We start from the raw sequence: 15,878 nt of genomic DNA, 5'->3' as shown, positions 1-15,878 counted from the left end.
AAGAAAGACTTGAGAAAAATTGTGTTTTGGGTTAATGTTGTGGTTAACGGCACATACTATAAATTAATACTCCTGGTTTTTGCACAAGCTGAATCACAAGCGACAGACACGCGTATGTCTTTTTAGTAGATCACTTTAAAAAAGGGATTCCTTGATCTAATTTTGTCCACTCCCTATATCAGAATCTTGATCCTTAGAATCAAACAGAGGTTTCCCAAATCCAAGTTTTTATCCATACAGATATCTTGAAAGTTCCTTAACTATTATGGAGATGACAAATAAATTTGGGAATGAGTCCATCTGCAAAAAAAAAACTACTTGTAAAGTACATCTGATTGTTCATATAATCCCAGCACTGTAAAGAATGTACTGTGAATTCTGACATCAAGGTCTAGTTCTGGGTCATGAATGAACTAGTAACTACCCTTAATCAATGTGCTTGCACTGATTTTGGCTTGTTTGAGTTTTGTTTTCAGGATTTACAGATTCTTTGTGTGAACCATTCCGATTTGCCTTTGCTATCTGCCATGTTGGGATAGTCTGCTTTTCTGCTTCAGGAAATTCATTGCTAATTTTTATCTTTGCTTAGTTCTTGTTGAGAATACAGTTTCAGACAGTCTTAATTGATTTCTGCAGATGCTCCTGTTTCCCTCCAACACGTAAATTGTAGACTAGCTGCTTTACCTGTTAACAAAGAAATGGCTGAATAATTTTACAGCTCTCTTGCCTAACCTGATCACGCTCTCTTCATTCTGTCTGGTGGGGATGGTGTTTTCAGAGGGAATGGCATTTGTGGTAAACTGTGGCAATGCAAAAGGAATTTAAAACTCATTTGGAGGGAAGAGTCTCTTTCACCTCAGAATATGAGCTAAAATGGATCTCCTATTCTGTGTTTCTCTCACACTTCCTGTATCACACCATTAGACATCCTCCCAGGGACCAGAAGCTGCAGGCAGTTCTGTTTAATCACTTCCTTGCCTAGCATCATGGGTACTACACTTGCAGGATGTGGGGCATGATAACCCCCTGTGGTTAGGATAACAGCTGTTTCTAGTTTTTAACACATGCAACACAAGTGAAATAGTCACAAAATTATCCTCAGGCCTAGTGACAGAATGTAATAGGGGTTAATCTGCCCATATTCAAATAACTTATTTTTTTAGAGCCTAATTTGGATTCACGTTCATGCTTTTTCTTTGCTAAGTTTATTTTTACATCACACCTTACCCTTAAAGAGGTTGTGTCAGAGCTGCTAAACGCTGAAGATGAGAATTTGCCAGGCTGTCACTGTAAAAGGCATAAAGCACGTCCTCCTGGCTCCCAGACCATCATCACCCTTCTCACATATTTCTGCCAAATTGTTTGTATTGGAAAAGAGATTCATAACACCACTCTATGGATGTGGTGGGTCCCAGTGCAAAAGGGCTGATAATCTAAGCTTTGTATGTTTGAGAGAGAGAGAGAGAGAGAGACTCTACACCAGGAGTTCTCAAAGTGTGGTCCCTACACCAGCAGCATCAGTATCACCCAGAAACTTGTTAGAAATGCAAATGGCCCCAGATCAACTGAATTAGAAACTCGGTGGGGAAGGCCCAACAAGCTATTGTTTAACAAGAGTTCTAGGTGATTCTGACACACATTAACATTTGAGAATCACTGCTATAACGGAGACACACAGAAAACGATTTCATTCACAATTTGTCCTCAGTTGTAAGGACAATTGTGTAAAATATCTTTTAGAATAGGATGCCAAGAAAGAGATCCCTTTCACCATGTACCCATTGTGCACTTATTAAGCACCTACCATATGCAAAGGACTATGTTAGCTACTGTGGGGAAAGGAAAGATGAATAAAATGTGGTCCCAGCCTTCTGTGAACTCATCCAGTGTTGATGAGCTGTACGTGTTTGGTGTATATTTATACATAGTTGTTTGTACATACTCTTTGATTTACCCATAGAACAGAGATGAAAGTAGCACAGTGGCCTGCCTCCTTGGTGGCTATGTGTAAAAACTTCTCACAAAGTGAAAAATATGGGCAAAATTCACCACTATATCGGATGATGTTCTCACACCATCTTTTGGTCTTTTCAGAGATGGGGGAATAAAGAACGTTCCTGAAAAGCTTAACAGTTTGAACCATAGCGTTCATCTGCTCAGTGACTGAAAGAGCATGCACAGCCTCATCCTTCTCTGCGGTTGGCTTTGCCTTATGAATCAGCCCCAGTCCCAAGAACCTGAGGCTGGGTTAGGCTCACCACGCCACCTTTTAGCTGCTCAGCAATTAAACAAATTGGCAACAGACATTCCCTTCTATTTCACTTTTATTAAAAGAAGTGCTAAGGTACTGAGATGCAGTACATCATATTTATTACCAAAATTATTAACAAATATACAAAACTTATACATGTAATTTTCTTACATCCATTTATTCTCTATAATACTGATTTTTGTTCAAGTAGGTTATCTACAGTATGTAAACATCCCTTGGATTGACCTCACACAGATTAGGAAAGCCCTCTAACCCATGCTTTTATCAGAGACTTCTTTTTATTTGGCTTTCATTTGTAGCATCTAATCTTCACATTTGGCACATGGAAGAGACATCTACAGTGCAAAAGAGGCAGATGTTCTGGTTTTGTTCTGAACGATTTTGCCGGGGCACAGTGAAAGAGCTGAGATAACAAAAGTACTCTAACTCCATGGAGTTGCATTTTTAATGCCAACAACCCTTGGTTCCGCCATTAAACTTGAGCGCAAAGTCAGTGCCTCTTCCTTCTCCCACCCCTCCCACCCCATGCAAGGCCAATTTGCCTTAACCTTGTCTCCAAAGGGTTAAAAGAAATTCCATCCATCCTGGGACAGCAATTCACCTCGTAACATTTTTTTCCCAGTGTTCTTTTAGTGTGGGTTGGTTTGTGTGGCTTGACGAGTCAGCAAAACTCTTAACTGGAGAATAACATAAAATAAAAAGGATGTGAGAGGAGCACTTTCTGTCGGCTTTCATTAGCCACCTTTGTATTTAAGATCAGAGCCTCTCTGTGGTGGAAAAGCGACAGAGGCCTTGGTGAAAGGCAAAGCAAAGGGAAGCTTCCCATCCTTAACCTTGGACTCCCAGCCTTTGAATACAGTGTCACAAAAATTAAAAAGTAAAAGAGATGATTGAAGATTCTGCCCCCTTCTTGCGTTTCCTTTTATGTACTTAATCGAACCAAGTAGTAAAGCTGATCCAGAGAGAGAGAGCTCTCTTTCTTTGCCTGCTCACCCCATGCTCACTCTCCAGCCCAGTATTGCTCGATGGCCGCTGGCACCTCATCCGCGAAGCACCGCCCGGAACGTCTGGGTTTGGCCGCGCACCTGCCTCCCGGCTTCCGTCACCACAGGGGCGCGGGCCCCTCCGCCGCCCCGTAGAGCTCGGCCAGCTTCCGGAAGCGGGGCCCCCAGTCCGTCAGGAAGTCGAAGCTCTGCTCCGAGTCTGACGTGGCGGACTGCAGGGAGCTCAGCGAGCCGGCCACCGAGCCGTCCCCCTCGAACATGTAGGTCTGGAGGGAGTCGAAGGGCGGGGCCCACAGGTCCATGTCGGCCTCGTAGAGCTTGGCCAGCACGTAGCTGTGGACCGTGCTGCTCACGGCGCAGGTCTGAGGCACGTAGCGGGACAGGCTCTCAATTTCCGGCAGCATGTCCTGCCGCGACTTGGGGGCGCCCGCCACCTGCGCCTCCCGCGGGTTCCACATGGCCGCGATGTCGAAGGCCTCGGTGTCCTCCTCGCCGCCGCCCTCGTCGTCGTAGCGCACGATGTTCTCGTGGATGTTCTCCTCGTCGTCGATGATGTACGGCTGTTTCCGGTGTCGCCTCAGGGACAAAATGAGCAGCACCAGCACTGCCAGAAAGAGAGGACGGGACATTTACCGAAGAGATCCCATGTGTGTGCCGTGACGTGACATGGTCTCATTGACCGCAGGTGTGGCAGGGGTTTCTGAGTGGTGAGCGCAGAGGCAGCGTTTGTGTGTTTTAAACCCCAGGGTCTGCCTCCCGCGTCCCCCCTCCTTCTGCCCTCTCGGAGTGAGTTTGTAGGCAAAGGAAACCCTATATTGTCTCCAAGGGGGTTCGCTTAGAGGAAGTTGCACATGAAGTCTCTTTGCATCGACGTGACGCTTTGAGATCGAGTGTGGGTGCCTGCACCCAGTCACCCAACATCAGATCCCACTGACAAAGCACTGCGGCCTGCAGTGGAGTCTATACTAAGGAAAAGATCATGTCTCCTGACTATTGAAGGATGAGTAGACATTCTCTTATTATAATGTGGAAATCTTATAATGTAAGTGGTAAGTATTCCACTCTGTAAATATATATTAATGCATATAGACTCATACGTTAAGTATCAGCCAAAGTCTTAGTCTTTTAATACCTCCTCCAGAAGATAAGAGAGCGTATGTGACCACTGTTGTGGAATAAACTCAATTAATCAGAAAAGCCTTTCTTTAGTTAGAGAGATGGTTGCGACTTTCTGGATCCAATGATGTTCATGGAAAGGAGGGAATGAGCAGTGACATTTTATGTAATTTATTGTTAGCAAAGAAACGCCACATTGTTAGATGTGCCCTTGCAGGTTTGGATAAAATTTTATCCCAACAAACGTATTTTTTCCCCCTAGAATGTGTTCACTGAGGCTTAAAGGAGAGGTGGAGATAATCCCATTGGACTATTTATCTGTGCCTGAAAATGTTTTCCAGGAAGTGTGTGGGGGTTTTAGCTGTAGAATTGCTATCGATTATTTTTCTGGTGTGCGTTGTTTCAGCTGGTGAACAGTGATAACTTGACAACGCTGCAAAATAAGACCCCAGTTTATCCATGGGGGATAAAAACGAGTATAGTCATATGCCCAGTAAGATAATGGACAGACTTAAAAAACTCACCATAATGACTTTTAAAATTTGGATGTAGAGTGCGCGTTTTGTAAATTGCAATTAATGATGGTGATACCTAATATTTTCCCAAATAGCCTCCGTGACAAAACGCACACACAGGAAACAATAATATATTCTTGTATATTTCCTCTATGTTTAAAAAAATGGCTCATGGATTGCAGGACTGGGATTTCTGGGCAATGGACTAACAGGCTTCTAAGGAAGTGGAGGCTTGAGCTGGGTGTCGGAGGCTGGGGTGTGATTGGATGGATGCAGGTTGGCGAAAAGGGATTGTAAGTGAACATGCTATGTTTGTGGGGTTCAGTAAACAGTTGCTAAACTCAGATATTTTTTAGGCACTGTGCTAATCCATGGGGAAACATTGAATATGATTTCTGCTCTTAGAAGCTTGCAGTCCAAGGAGATTATAGACACTGATGATCAGTGCGAGTCAGGCAGTGACAGGACTGTCCGTCGTAGGGTTACAAGTGTTTTGAAGAGAATGCAGGGGCAGGGCTGGTTAATCTTCCTAGGGGCTTGGGAAAACCTTCACACGGGTGACACGGGAGTGGTATTTTAGAAAATACCAGGAAGCAAAATTGGGAAAGTCTTTGGGTATTCTGATGGTGATGAATTAGGCAGTTCATGGTCCATCTCTTGAAAAATAAAGATTGCTACGTATCTTATTTTCTAGGTAATCTGATATAAATAACAAGTATTGCAAAACCGGATTTGGGGAAAAAAAATGGTTGTAGTCTTGTCTTTTGACTATTTAGCTGAAAGGCTTCTGTAACAGAACAGAATCGGTTCTAGGGCTGTTTATTCTTTAGGTACTATAGGCACGGCGTATAGGGCCTGTGAGATTTTCTAGGAACTAGATACATACTTGAGATGTGAAAAAAATATCCTGCAAAATCAAAATTCGTATGTTTATTTAGTTGTCCACAACATGTATTTTGATAAACCACCTGCAATTTAATCTTCCTTCGTTTTATGAATCATCTTTAATGTGGGATATGCATTCTTAGAAGTAAAAGTTCCTCAAACTATGAGGATTTTATGACTACTCTGTTCTGTTTAGCTTCTGAAAAGTACTTATTCTGTATGATTCAAAAGACAAGACATAATGGGTTTGGGAGGCACGAGGTAAATTGTCCCTTGCACACGCTTCCACCTTGAGAGCCTCTCTGTGCCAGTCTCTTTAAATCAGTCTTTCTTTAATGATGGCACCTCTACTTTTTGTGGCTGGGGGAACATTTTCCAAAGATAGAACTAAGGACATCCTGGAAATTTCTGCTCAGAGCAAGTTTCATCAAAGGTCTCCTGCAGGTTACCCTGTTGTGTACTCCAGGACTCCCAATGCCACCTTATGGACACTCAGGGAATCGCAGGAAGGTTTTATTTGTCAGGACTGCCAAGCACCAGGAACAGCGATTCTCTGGGATCCTGGGATCCAAGGACTCAGAAAGGTTACTTATTTATGTTCTCTCTCCCGGTAGCACAGAACTAAAACAAAATTAAACCACATATTGTATTTAAAGTTTTCCTTTTTGAGAAGCATATTCTACAGACCCACCTACAATTCAATCAAGTGCTAACACTTTGCAGTCAGGACCTTCTCTCTTTGGTCTAAGTCTCCTGGTGTCGAGATAAACCTGGAATCAAGGGGGTATGTGACTATCTGCGTGTCTTCTAATTTAAATCCCTTGTGCTTTACTCTTTTCTCTCAGAGAATGCTAGGATAGCTTTCATATTAAATAATTACACTCCACTAAGTCTGCTTTTCTCTAAGCAAAATGTGTATGCTGTGCATGAATTCAATCAGAAGAGTTGGGGTATATGTGCAAATATTTTCTTGGGTTCAAGAGATGGTTTAGGTGTTTTATTGCTTGTTTTTGAGTGTAGAGTTCAAAAAGAATGACACGATAGGCCTTGTGTCCAAGGGAGCGGGATGCCTTGAGATGTGGGAGAAAGGATCCCATACTCCACCAGTGCTCTCCCACTGGCCTGTCAACAGATTTTTAAATTTCACCACCAGAGAGAAAGGCCACCTGCTCTTCATTAGATGGACACAGTGCTGAGGAAGGGAGCTGATGCCCCAAACAGCTTATTTTCCAGATAACCATGTGATTTCTCTTCGTCACTGCTTTCAGATCTCTGCTCAAAAGTCTTATCAGTGAGGGCGTTCTTGACCACCCTGTTTAAAATGGCACCTGCCCGTCTCCTGTCTCCTCAGGAGACGCTGTCCCTCTCCCTTCTCTGTAACACCACCTCCAGAATCTGGGATGAGCATGTCAGAGATGGGCCGTGATGCTCAGGTACAGGGATGCAGTGTAGGGCCTGCTTGCATTCAGTCCTGCCTCTGTCTGTGACATTTGGCCGTGGGCCTGTCACTGCCTCTTTGTGATTTAGCTGGTATTTATCTGAAATGAAGGGGTTAGACGAAGTGACGATCATCATATCCTGACAACGTCCCAAATTGTCATTTTGGTTCTGTGATGGCAAAGTGAACTGCTTTGTTCTGAAGTCAGCGCTGTGAAGGCTGGGGCATGTCTGTTTTGTTAATCCCGGCACCTAGAATGGTGCCCTGGCTCGTATTAGATGCTTGATAAATAAATCCCTGGCCCCTAGGAAAAGACTGTCTCCAATCTCTTTGCTTTTTTCTCAACCTTACTCTACCACCTTTTTAATCAGCACAGTGTGGAAAACCAGGCCTGAACAGCTGTGTTAGGGTAATCACGGACTGATAGCGAAGTCAGACTCCCACCCCCCCCGGAAAAGAAGGGAGCTGTGCACTCACCCAGGAGGACAAAGGTGCAGGCCAGGATGGCGATGAGGGCGCCCCTGCTCAGACTGACTGGGAGCATGTAGGCCTCGGGGCTGCAGGACAGGACGTGGCCGCTGTCGTCGCAGCTGCACACCTGGATGGTCAGCGTGCCCGTGCTGCTCAGCACCGGCTGCCCGTTGTCCGATATCAGGATGGGCAGGTAGAAGACACTCTGCTCCTGCTGCCGGAAGCCAGACCTCCTTGTGAGGACCCGGGCCGTGTTATCTGGAGAAGACAGGAATTCCAGGATTGAAACAGGGAAGAGGACACAAGAGAGGGAAGGAGGAAAATGGAAGAACCAGCAAGTGAATTAGTCTCCTGGATTGAGGAGTGCAAGGGGGCGGACCGAGCTGTGGGAAAGAGAGAGAAGGAGAGTCGAACGTTCCGGCAGCCTTCAGCCACAGCCACTGTCAGGTTTGCCTGGATCAGCATTTGGATGCAGAAGCCAAGATTTTTTTGCTTGCTTCTAGGCAAAACCCTGAGGCCTAGGAGAGAAACCCTTTTTGAGATTATTTCTTACCCTTGGTGACATAAAATGCCCAGGGCGAACTGTCAGACTTCAGATCTAACTGAAATGTCCCTGGGAGAGCTTGACAGAAATGAACAATCGCCAGGGACTTGTGGTCCCTGTTTGTTCCAGCTCAGCAGCTTTGCAAGGCTTGGTGCTGCTTTGTGCCTCCAGGAAAAGAATGCTGCGGAGCCCGCCGGGCTGTGGCACATTACTTATTTTTGCCACTTTGGCTGGAATTCACATCTTGTGCGCTTTTCTTTTATGCCTCTGAAATGCAGTCACCAGTTCCTCCTGTGACTTTCTGAAGAACCTGCTCATTTAGCAGAAGCTTAGTTGAAATCCCCTGATCATGTGACATACCCTGTTATTTCCCCTCCTTGGTGGTCTAAGGTGAAGCAGTTAATAGGAATTTTGGGAAAATTCATTCCTGATCAGCAGTACCTACGAGTTTGTTTTTCTTTTTCTTCCAGTTTTAAAGGGGATTAGGGAAATTATTTGATGCGTTTCCACAAAGGTGGTGTGTGGTGTGTATGTGTGTTTATACTATATTTGCCTAATGTAATGTTTTGGGATCTTTTAATTTTTGAATCTTATGTTCTCAAGTTTCCTTGAGTGGGTTTGAATGATAAATCATGTACATTGTTTTGCAAAGCTCAGATCATTTTCAGCAGAGGAAAACTTTGAGAGCTGTGGTAGGACATACAAGCAGTGACTGGCAAAGCTAATATCAACATGGATGTGTGTCACAGGTCACAGGGAAGAGTCTAGAACTTAACAAAAAACTCTGAGAGCCTAACCAGAGTAAACATTATTAATATCAACATCAGTATTTCTGATTCTCCTTCTCTGCTTGGACATAAGAAAGGATTATATTTTTCTACTCGTTTGAATTTGGGCGTGTCTATATGCTTTGCTTTAGATGATGAAAAATGAGCAAAAGTCATTCATGTCACTTCCAGGCAGAAACATGTAATAGTTGGTATGTGCTTCTGCGTGCTCCTGCCTTGGTGTGGTGTTATGAAAGAATGTTTGAGATGGAGACCCAGGCAGCCTGGGATATTCAGCTACACATGGACATTCAGACCCCAGATTGGTTTTATGTGAGAAGGAAATTAATTTTGGTTACGTTAAGCCACTGAGCTTTTGGTGTCATTTGTTCCTGCAGCATAACCTAGCCTGCTCTGACTAATATATTACCTCTTAATTGGGGTTTCTACCTTCTCTCCCTGCTTTTTCATGGTAGTAGTTGTTCACTGAATACTTATGTGCCAGGTAATTCGACTTTACATGCGGTATCTCATTTAACCTTCACAACAATTTGGAGAGAGAGTGCTGACCTCACCCTTTTATAATAAGAGTTAAGGCCGAGAGAGATGATATAATTTGTTCCAAGTCACTAATTTAGTACCAGAGCTGGGATTTGAACTCTGGTCTCTCTGACTGCAAATTTACACTCCTTCCATTGTGCTCTGTAGCTGCTGATTTAGTTTATGACATTAACTGTGGAAAATTATTCAGCTAATTGAAATGTCTTCCTGTTTTGGTACAGGCCTTTCCTCTTCCTTCCTTCTCAGTGGAGAAAGATAGCAGTTGGTTGGCAACTTGAGGATTATATTCATATTTCCATCTACCATACAACCTACACACTTTTCTGTTTTCCAGATTTAAAAGCTAAGTACTGTTAACTCTACTTCACAGTTTTAATTTGGTCTTTTCAGAAACCAAGTTTTTCCGAAACAGAAATCTTTTTTATTTTTCAGTTTAATTGAGGCTAGAGCATAAGACTTTTAGAAAGTTTGACCAGAGCTGAATTCTATAAGCGTGTTACATGGTGCCTACTACACACCATATGTTTCTTGATCTCAGAATTACTTAAGATTAAAGAAAAATATCAGAGTATCACATTTCTGAGTCAGTCTTAGAAGGGGTCTGGCATATAGTAACCCCTTGTAGAATTTTTGTTGACTATGATAACTCGGGCTTTAGCAACCCATTTAGGAAAAGTATTTGTTTCTAATGTGACACAAAGGTGTGTGTGTGTGTCTAAAACAGGACCCAACACCCAACTTTAGTCCCAATCTTAATGTTTACTCACTCTCTGATTTTTGGCCATTTGCTTTTTTCTCCCTTATCTACCAAATGAGATAATGAGAATCAGAGGGGTTAATAACTTCCTTAAAGCCTTATAGTACTATAATAAACATCAAATAGAGCAAAGCGTTTGAAACTGTGAAGTGCCATAGACACATACAATACTTTTCATAATGCTTTGGGGAGTAAAAAAAAAGTAAGGAACGCTTTATTTGAAATAGTGCTCTGTTGTGTTCATAAAAGGATGTCATGTTGTGGTCATGGGAATTGGGGGCTTGACAGTAGATCTGCCATATCAGATATTAGTCATTTTTAAAAATGAGCCTCAAGTAAAGGATACTCAATGGGATAAATTGTTGTGAAAAAATTAAGAGTTTGTTTTTTTAATTGAAGATGTGCTGGTTCCCATTTTGGAAAACCTTTTGAGAGATGAGTCATTTCTTTTTATAGTCATCATGTTCCGGTGGCCCATCTTTTTAAGGTACTGGCTCCAGGAATTGGTACCCAAAATCATCTTTAAGAAATTACACCGTTTTGCTGCATATTCTTTCTGTGTTGACTCTGACAAATACCAGTGTGAAGGAAGAGTGACACAGCAGAAAATTTGAAAACAGCATAATGTGTTATTTCTTTCCCCAGGTTTTCCATTGTAAAACCAAGCCTGAGGGGGCTGAAACCATTTTTTTGCAGGAAGTTTCCCTGTAAAGCAGATAAATGAACAGTTCAAAATTTGACCCAATGAAAAAAATCCGAATATTTAATTGTACTAGTTCTATTATAATTTGTACTACCCTCCTTTCTGGAATTTTCATAGTGATTTTATGATAACATGCAGAAAGTTAAAGCGATGACTTGGAAGAATGCTTTCCTTTTAGGAGAACACAGGTTTGATATTCTCAACTTTTAATAGCAGAATGTCACGTGGGGTGGAATTAATATTTTAAGTCTCAAATAGTTGATGTTTGAGACTAAGACCGGGCATGCCTAATCATGACTTTTTGTTATCCTATGTTTAGATTGTTGTAAATGCCAATTACTGTTTTAGAACTGGAATAAAAATGAGCCTCCTGCAGCCCAGAGACGTGATGACCTTCCTCATCAAGGTCAGAGAGCTAGTTGGCAGCAGAGTTAGCGACAGGTTCACTTGATGTATTTAAGTTATTTTTTCACTTGTTCTGATCTTTCTTTGAAAATTGTCTGGCTAGAGGACAGAAGTTCCTCTTTTTCCCATCTGTGCGCAATGGAGAGTGTACTAGATCTATAAAACCCTTAGCTGATCTGGTGCTTATTGGAGAAGAGTGTCTAGAATTCCATTTCTGCAGAGCTGTAGTGGGGACCAGTTTCTGGAATAGGGAAGCCCCGGCTGTGTCTTTCTAAATCATTCTAAAGTAATAAGGTTGTTTCAGTGCCCAAACTACTCTTTGCGATCCCATATTTGCCCTTTGTTGTCTCTATTACTTAGCCTGTGCCTCTGTTTCGTTCTGGGAGCCTTTCGCTGTTTCCCGCTGTGATCCTTGCTTAGATATGTTCCCTCAGGTCTTTATCTGGTTCAGTTTCTGTGATCCTTCTCAGATTCTTCCCATCGTCACAGAACATGCTGACATGGCTGCTGTCCATGGGGAGGAAGGAGGCTTGTGTCCTGTGTGCCTCACAGTGTCTGGGGCAGAGTCAGCACTCAGACGTCGTGAACGGACTGAGTCAAAGTTGCAGAATCAGCGGAGGACATTCTTAGTCTTTATGTTCTGAAACAAAACTCAGCACTAATGTCTTACCTGCTGTGAAAGAGCAGGCGGCCTTTGACGGGGGGGCGTGGTGTCACCCCGAGGAGCCAGCCCATGCTGTGGAAAAGCACCTGTCGCCAACTATCCGCCTGATTACCTTGGTTGTCCCTGACGGTGAAGTTGGGGTTGTTCGCCGCCTCAGGAGCCAAGCTGTAGTAGACGTGCTGACCGTGGTGTGGATCGTCCTGGTCCACCGCGCTCACTGTCTGGATCAGCTGAGGGAAGGACAGCAAATCAGGTGAGTTGAGCCAAAAGCAGCAGCTTCAGGGCCCAAACCCTGACATCCAATAGCAGATGATTTTATCTGATGAGAAGGATATCCTGAAACTTAAGCTTCACGCCATCACACAAGTCAGGGTTTAGCTTTGCTTTCTTGTTGGGCCTGAGTACATTCACAGGCACGGGGTGAATGGTACCTAAATACCTCAGAGGTTAGGCCTCGGCATAACATTCTCACACCAAGGCCGGCCATTTTCCGACAGTCTAAATGGACGACTCGGAGTAAATGAACTGGGGGATGCTAAAGGGTCCTGCTTGTCTCCCGGTTTGTCGTCCTTCCACTGCATCTCATTGACCCCACTTTGGGGTTACTAGTTCACGGTCAAATTGTTACCTTTGAGAGGTCCTACGTAACAATGACCAGTACCTAGAAGGGAATACACAGACACATAAACATTGGCTGTGTCAGGTTAATGGAAAATAGATGTGAGAAAATGGGTCACGCGGAAGTTACTATTTGTTGGCAGGAAGGGGGCGCTAGACAAGAAGACCCCAGGATGGGATGTATAGAGCAGATTAGAGTCAGAAGCAAAGCTTGGGGCCGAGGGGAGGGAGAAGTGGCTTGGCGTCGTCTGGAGCTCTTGGGCCAAAACCGCCCTTTCCACAGTGCTTTTCAAAGTAGTAAGTTGCCTTGTGGTTACGAAGACCATGATGGCAACGCTACCAAAAAAGCAGTGTGAAATACATAGTTGAACCATCCGCAGGCTGACTGGGGAGGGCCGGGGATAATATAGGAAAAGCATTGCATGGGTAGTCTGCTTCGTGTGTTTGCTTCTCCATCAACCAATAGCTCAGCCTCCTCCCACCCCGTGTGGGCCTGGCCCTGGAGACACAGCATTCCCGCTATTTAAAAGCAGCTGTGTTTCTGCCAGGGTAGAAACTGGGACATCAGAGGTCAGCTGGGGCGTCCAAGTGGGCTTGCTTAGTCTTTATTTCTTCATCTGTAAGTTGAGGGAGGTAATACGACCCTCGCAGTACCCTGGAGATGAAATGACAGAGTGGGAAGCTCCAGCAGGGGGCCTTCTGGTTAACCCTCTGTTGCTCAGCTCCCCCGTCAGTGAAGGACTGGATGCCCCAGCCTTCACCTGTCGGTCTCTTCAGGAGTTGCCTCAGTGGCCGAGAGCCACCCACCTACAGTCACCAGAGCCTTCCAGGGAAGCCCACATCAGTGACTGATGCAATGGTACCCAGGCGTGGCCATCCCATCTCAGCTCGGGACAAGTCTAGTTCTAGCGCAGTGCGAAGTCCCCCATGCTGTCCGTGGGTCCGCACTGCAGCAGGACTTCTCCTTTTGCCCAGCTCTGCAAAAGTCCTTCCGCTCCACAGGCATTGGCCCCAAGGGCACCCCTAAGGAGCACCATCTCAGAACATCTCAGAACATGCCTCCTGGAGAACCCACCTGGCCTCTGTTGAGACAAAAAGTTGGGGGGATGCTGCTGTAATCAAGGAGAGGGGTCAGGAAAAGCCACGGAGGGTGACCTTCCCCACAGTCTAGCCTGGCGTTAGTGCTGCTCATACCTGAGGGTCACCCTACTGCCCCATCCCTGCCAAGACAAATCCTGTACCTTCCATTTTGCCTGTGGTGCCAAACGTATAAGGACATCCTTCTTGAAGCACGTTATACAAGTAAACAGGTGATTACGTACAATTTGGCAAACACAGTTGGAAGATCATTTCAGAGCATCCGACCTCTGAAATCGTATATGTATTGGTGAGGTGGGGCCTGAGGTTGGCCTGAGGAGTAGGACTGGGGCGCAGGGCTTTACAGACAAGTGAGCAAAGACACTGTCTGGCTGAATGAGGCGGGAGCATTGCGGCCCACTCGCCTGTCAGGCCAGATTTCATCCTCGGCCCCACTTGCCACGCCGTTTTCTGTTTAACAGTTTTCATTCTTCCCTCAGCCTTCACCAAGTATGTCGTCTGATTTCTTTATGGGCTTCCTTCATGGCTGCTCACGAGTGTCCAACAAGTCTAACCCACGGAAGCCTGATTGTTTATATACCAGACGTTCCTACTGAGCTGCGTGCTTCTGAAAATCTTCAAAACATGTCCCAGAGCCAAAATCAAAGGGTAGGATTTTTAGTATCTTGGGCTAATGATGACACATATGACAGACTTGTGGCTCATGACTTAAATTTTAAGTCACAGATAAACTGTGCTTCAAAGGACTGTATAATAGACCATTAAAAGATGTATTTGTGTGCTCCAGAAACAAGAACAGCAGTTAAAGTGCCATTGAGCTATCAGAATGCAAGTTCTCCTATTCTGAAGCCCTTTAAGAAAGGAAATGTTTAATTTTGGGGGAGAGAGGGAGTTTGGTTAATGTGCTACTTATCACTGTCTTTATATTATAGATAAAAATTAGCCTCTTTCATATTGTCATAGAAAGTATTATATATTTGTCATATTATAACACAATCTTACATAATACAAAACAAAATTTTTTGTATTACATGTAATATAAATTGTCATAATGTAAAACAAAAATTATTAGAATAAAGGTCCAACGCCTTCACTCAAAACTCAGCTACCTTGATATAGTAACTATTGCTATTTTTGCAACCTGTCTGCCAGTCTGTGTCACACACAGACATAATTTTACGTAACTGCAAGCATGTACATGTAGTTTTATACCTCCTTTCTTTACTTACAATAACACGGATCATTTCTTATGCAATAAAGTCTTCATTGTAACTTTTATTAGCTGTGCAATAGTCCAGGTCTTACTACACTAGAAATTCAATAGATGTGGAAGTAGAATTATCCTAGACTTGTTGAAAAGATTTTTTGGGGGTGTAAAATTCTTGGTCCGGAGTGTGAAGAATCAGTGGATACGATAATTTAGATCAATATCACTACAGGACACATTTTTTTTCCCCCTGGGGGTTGGGAATCACTTTTTGACCTGACCTATTATAACGGTAAAGATGTGTTGAGTCAATCTTGGGTGAGCTCAGGAAGCTAATACAAGTTGAGATTGTACAGACTCAGTCTCTCTGAGCAGCAGGATGCTGGAGGTGACATTGCAGGTGAGTGAGAAGTGAAAGCAAAAGCTGCATTGCAGGTGGGAGGCCTGAATTGCCGAAGCACGAGTCTTTGCCATGTAGATAGGCGTGTCACAAACTCGTACCTTTCACATTAAAAACGATTCTGACCCGTTTGCACTGCCTCCCTCCCCCCCAGCCAGCATCCATAGGACCACAGAATGTACTCCGGGGGGATAACTTAGGGCTGTTAGGGAATCTGTTGGGTTATAGGTCGAGGAGGAAAGCGTCTTACAAAAGCAGGAGCCAAAGCGGGGAGAACCTATAACCAGGTATGGAAGGGTGGGTGCAGGGTGGGTGACTGCCCGAAATGTGCATTAATGTATGGCCACTCCAAGTGGGATTCCGGATGTTTCTCAGTTACAGCACTTAGCGTTTCATCAACTAAATATTCATCTAGGTTTAAAAACAGACTTTACAAAATATGCAAATATATTC

At 44.0% G+C, this 15,878-nt stretch overlaps 2 protein-coding genes across 5 annotated transcripts in view; one reads left to right on the top strand and one right to left on the bottom strand.

Moving 5' to 3' along the window:
• LOC109446175 (uncharacterized) overlaps positions 1-15,878 on the top strand; it is a 797,309-nt gene that overhangs the window by 164,690 nt on the left and 616,741 nt on the right. The gene's annotated exons all lie outside the window — the stretch shown is intronic.
• Positions 2,307-15,878, bottom strand: part of CDH20 (cadherin 20) — a 184,447-nt gene continuing 170,875 nt past the window's right edge. For all 3 annotated transcript variants that reach the window (XM_019729299.3, XM_019729300.3, XM_088798025.1), the window contains exons 10-12: positions 12,215-12,332; positions 7,708-7,959; positions 2,307-3,880 (exon numbers count right to left, since the gene is read on the bottom strand). In XM_019729299.3, coding sequence (XP_019584858.3) covers positions 3,375-3,880; positions 7,708-7,959; positions 12,215-12,332 — 876 coding nt within the window. In that variant the 3' untranslated portion in view covers positions 2,307-3,374. The remainder of the gene's footprint in view (positions 3,881-7,707; positions 7,960-12,214; positions 12,333-15,878) is intronic.

This window comes from Rhinolophus sinicus, chromosome 4, assembly GCF_057876585.1.
Source record: "Rhinolophus sinicus isolate RSI-liver-muscle chromosome 4, RSI-T2T, whole genome shotgun sequence".
Lineage (NCBI taxonomy): Eukaryota > Metazoa > Chordata > Mammalia > Chiroptera > Rhinolophidae > Rhinolophus > Rhinolophus sinicus.
The sequence above is the reverse complement of the archived record's forward strand: the minus strand, read 5'-3'. Positions and strand labels throughout refer to the sequence as shown.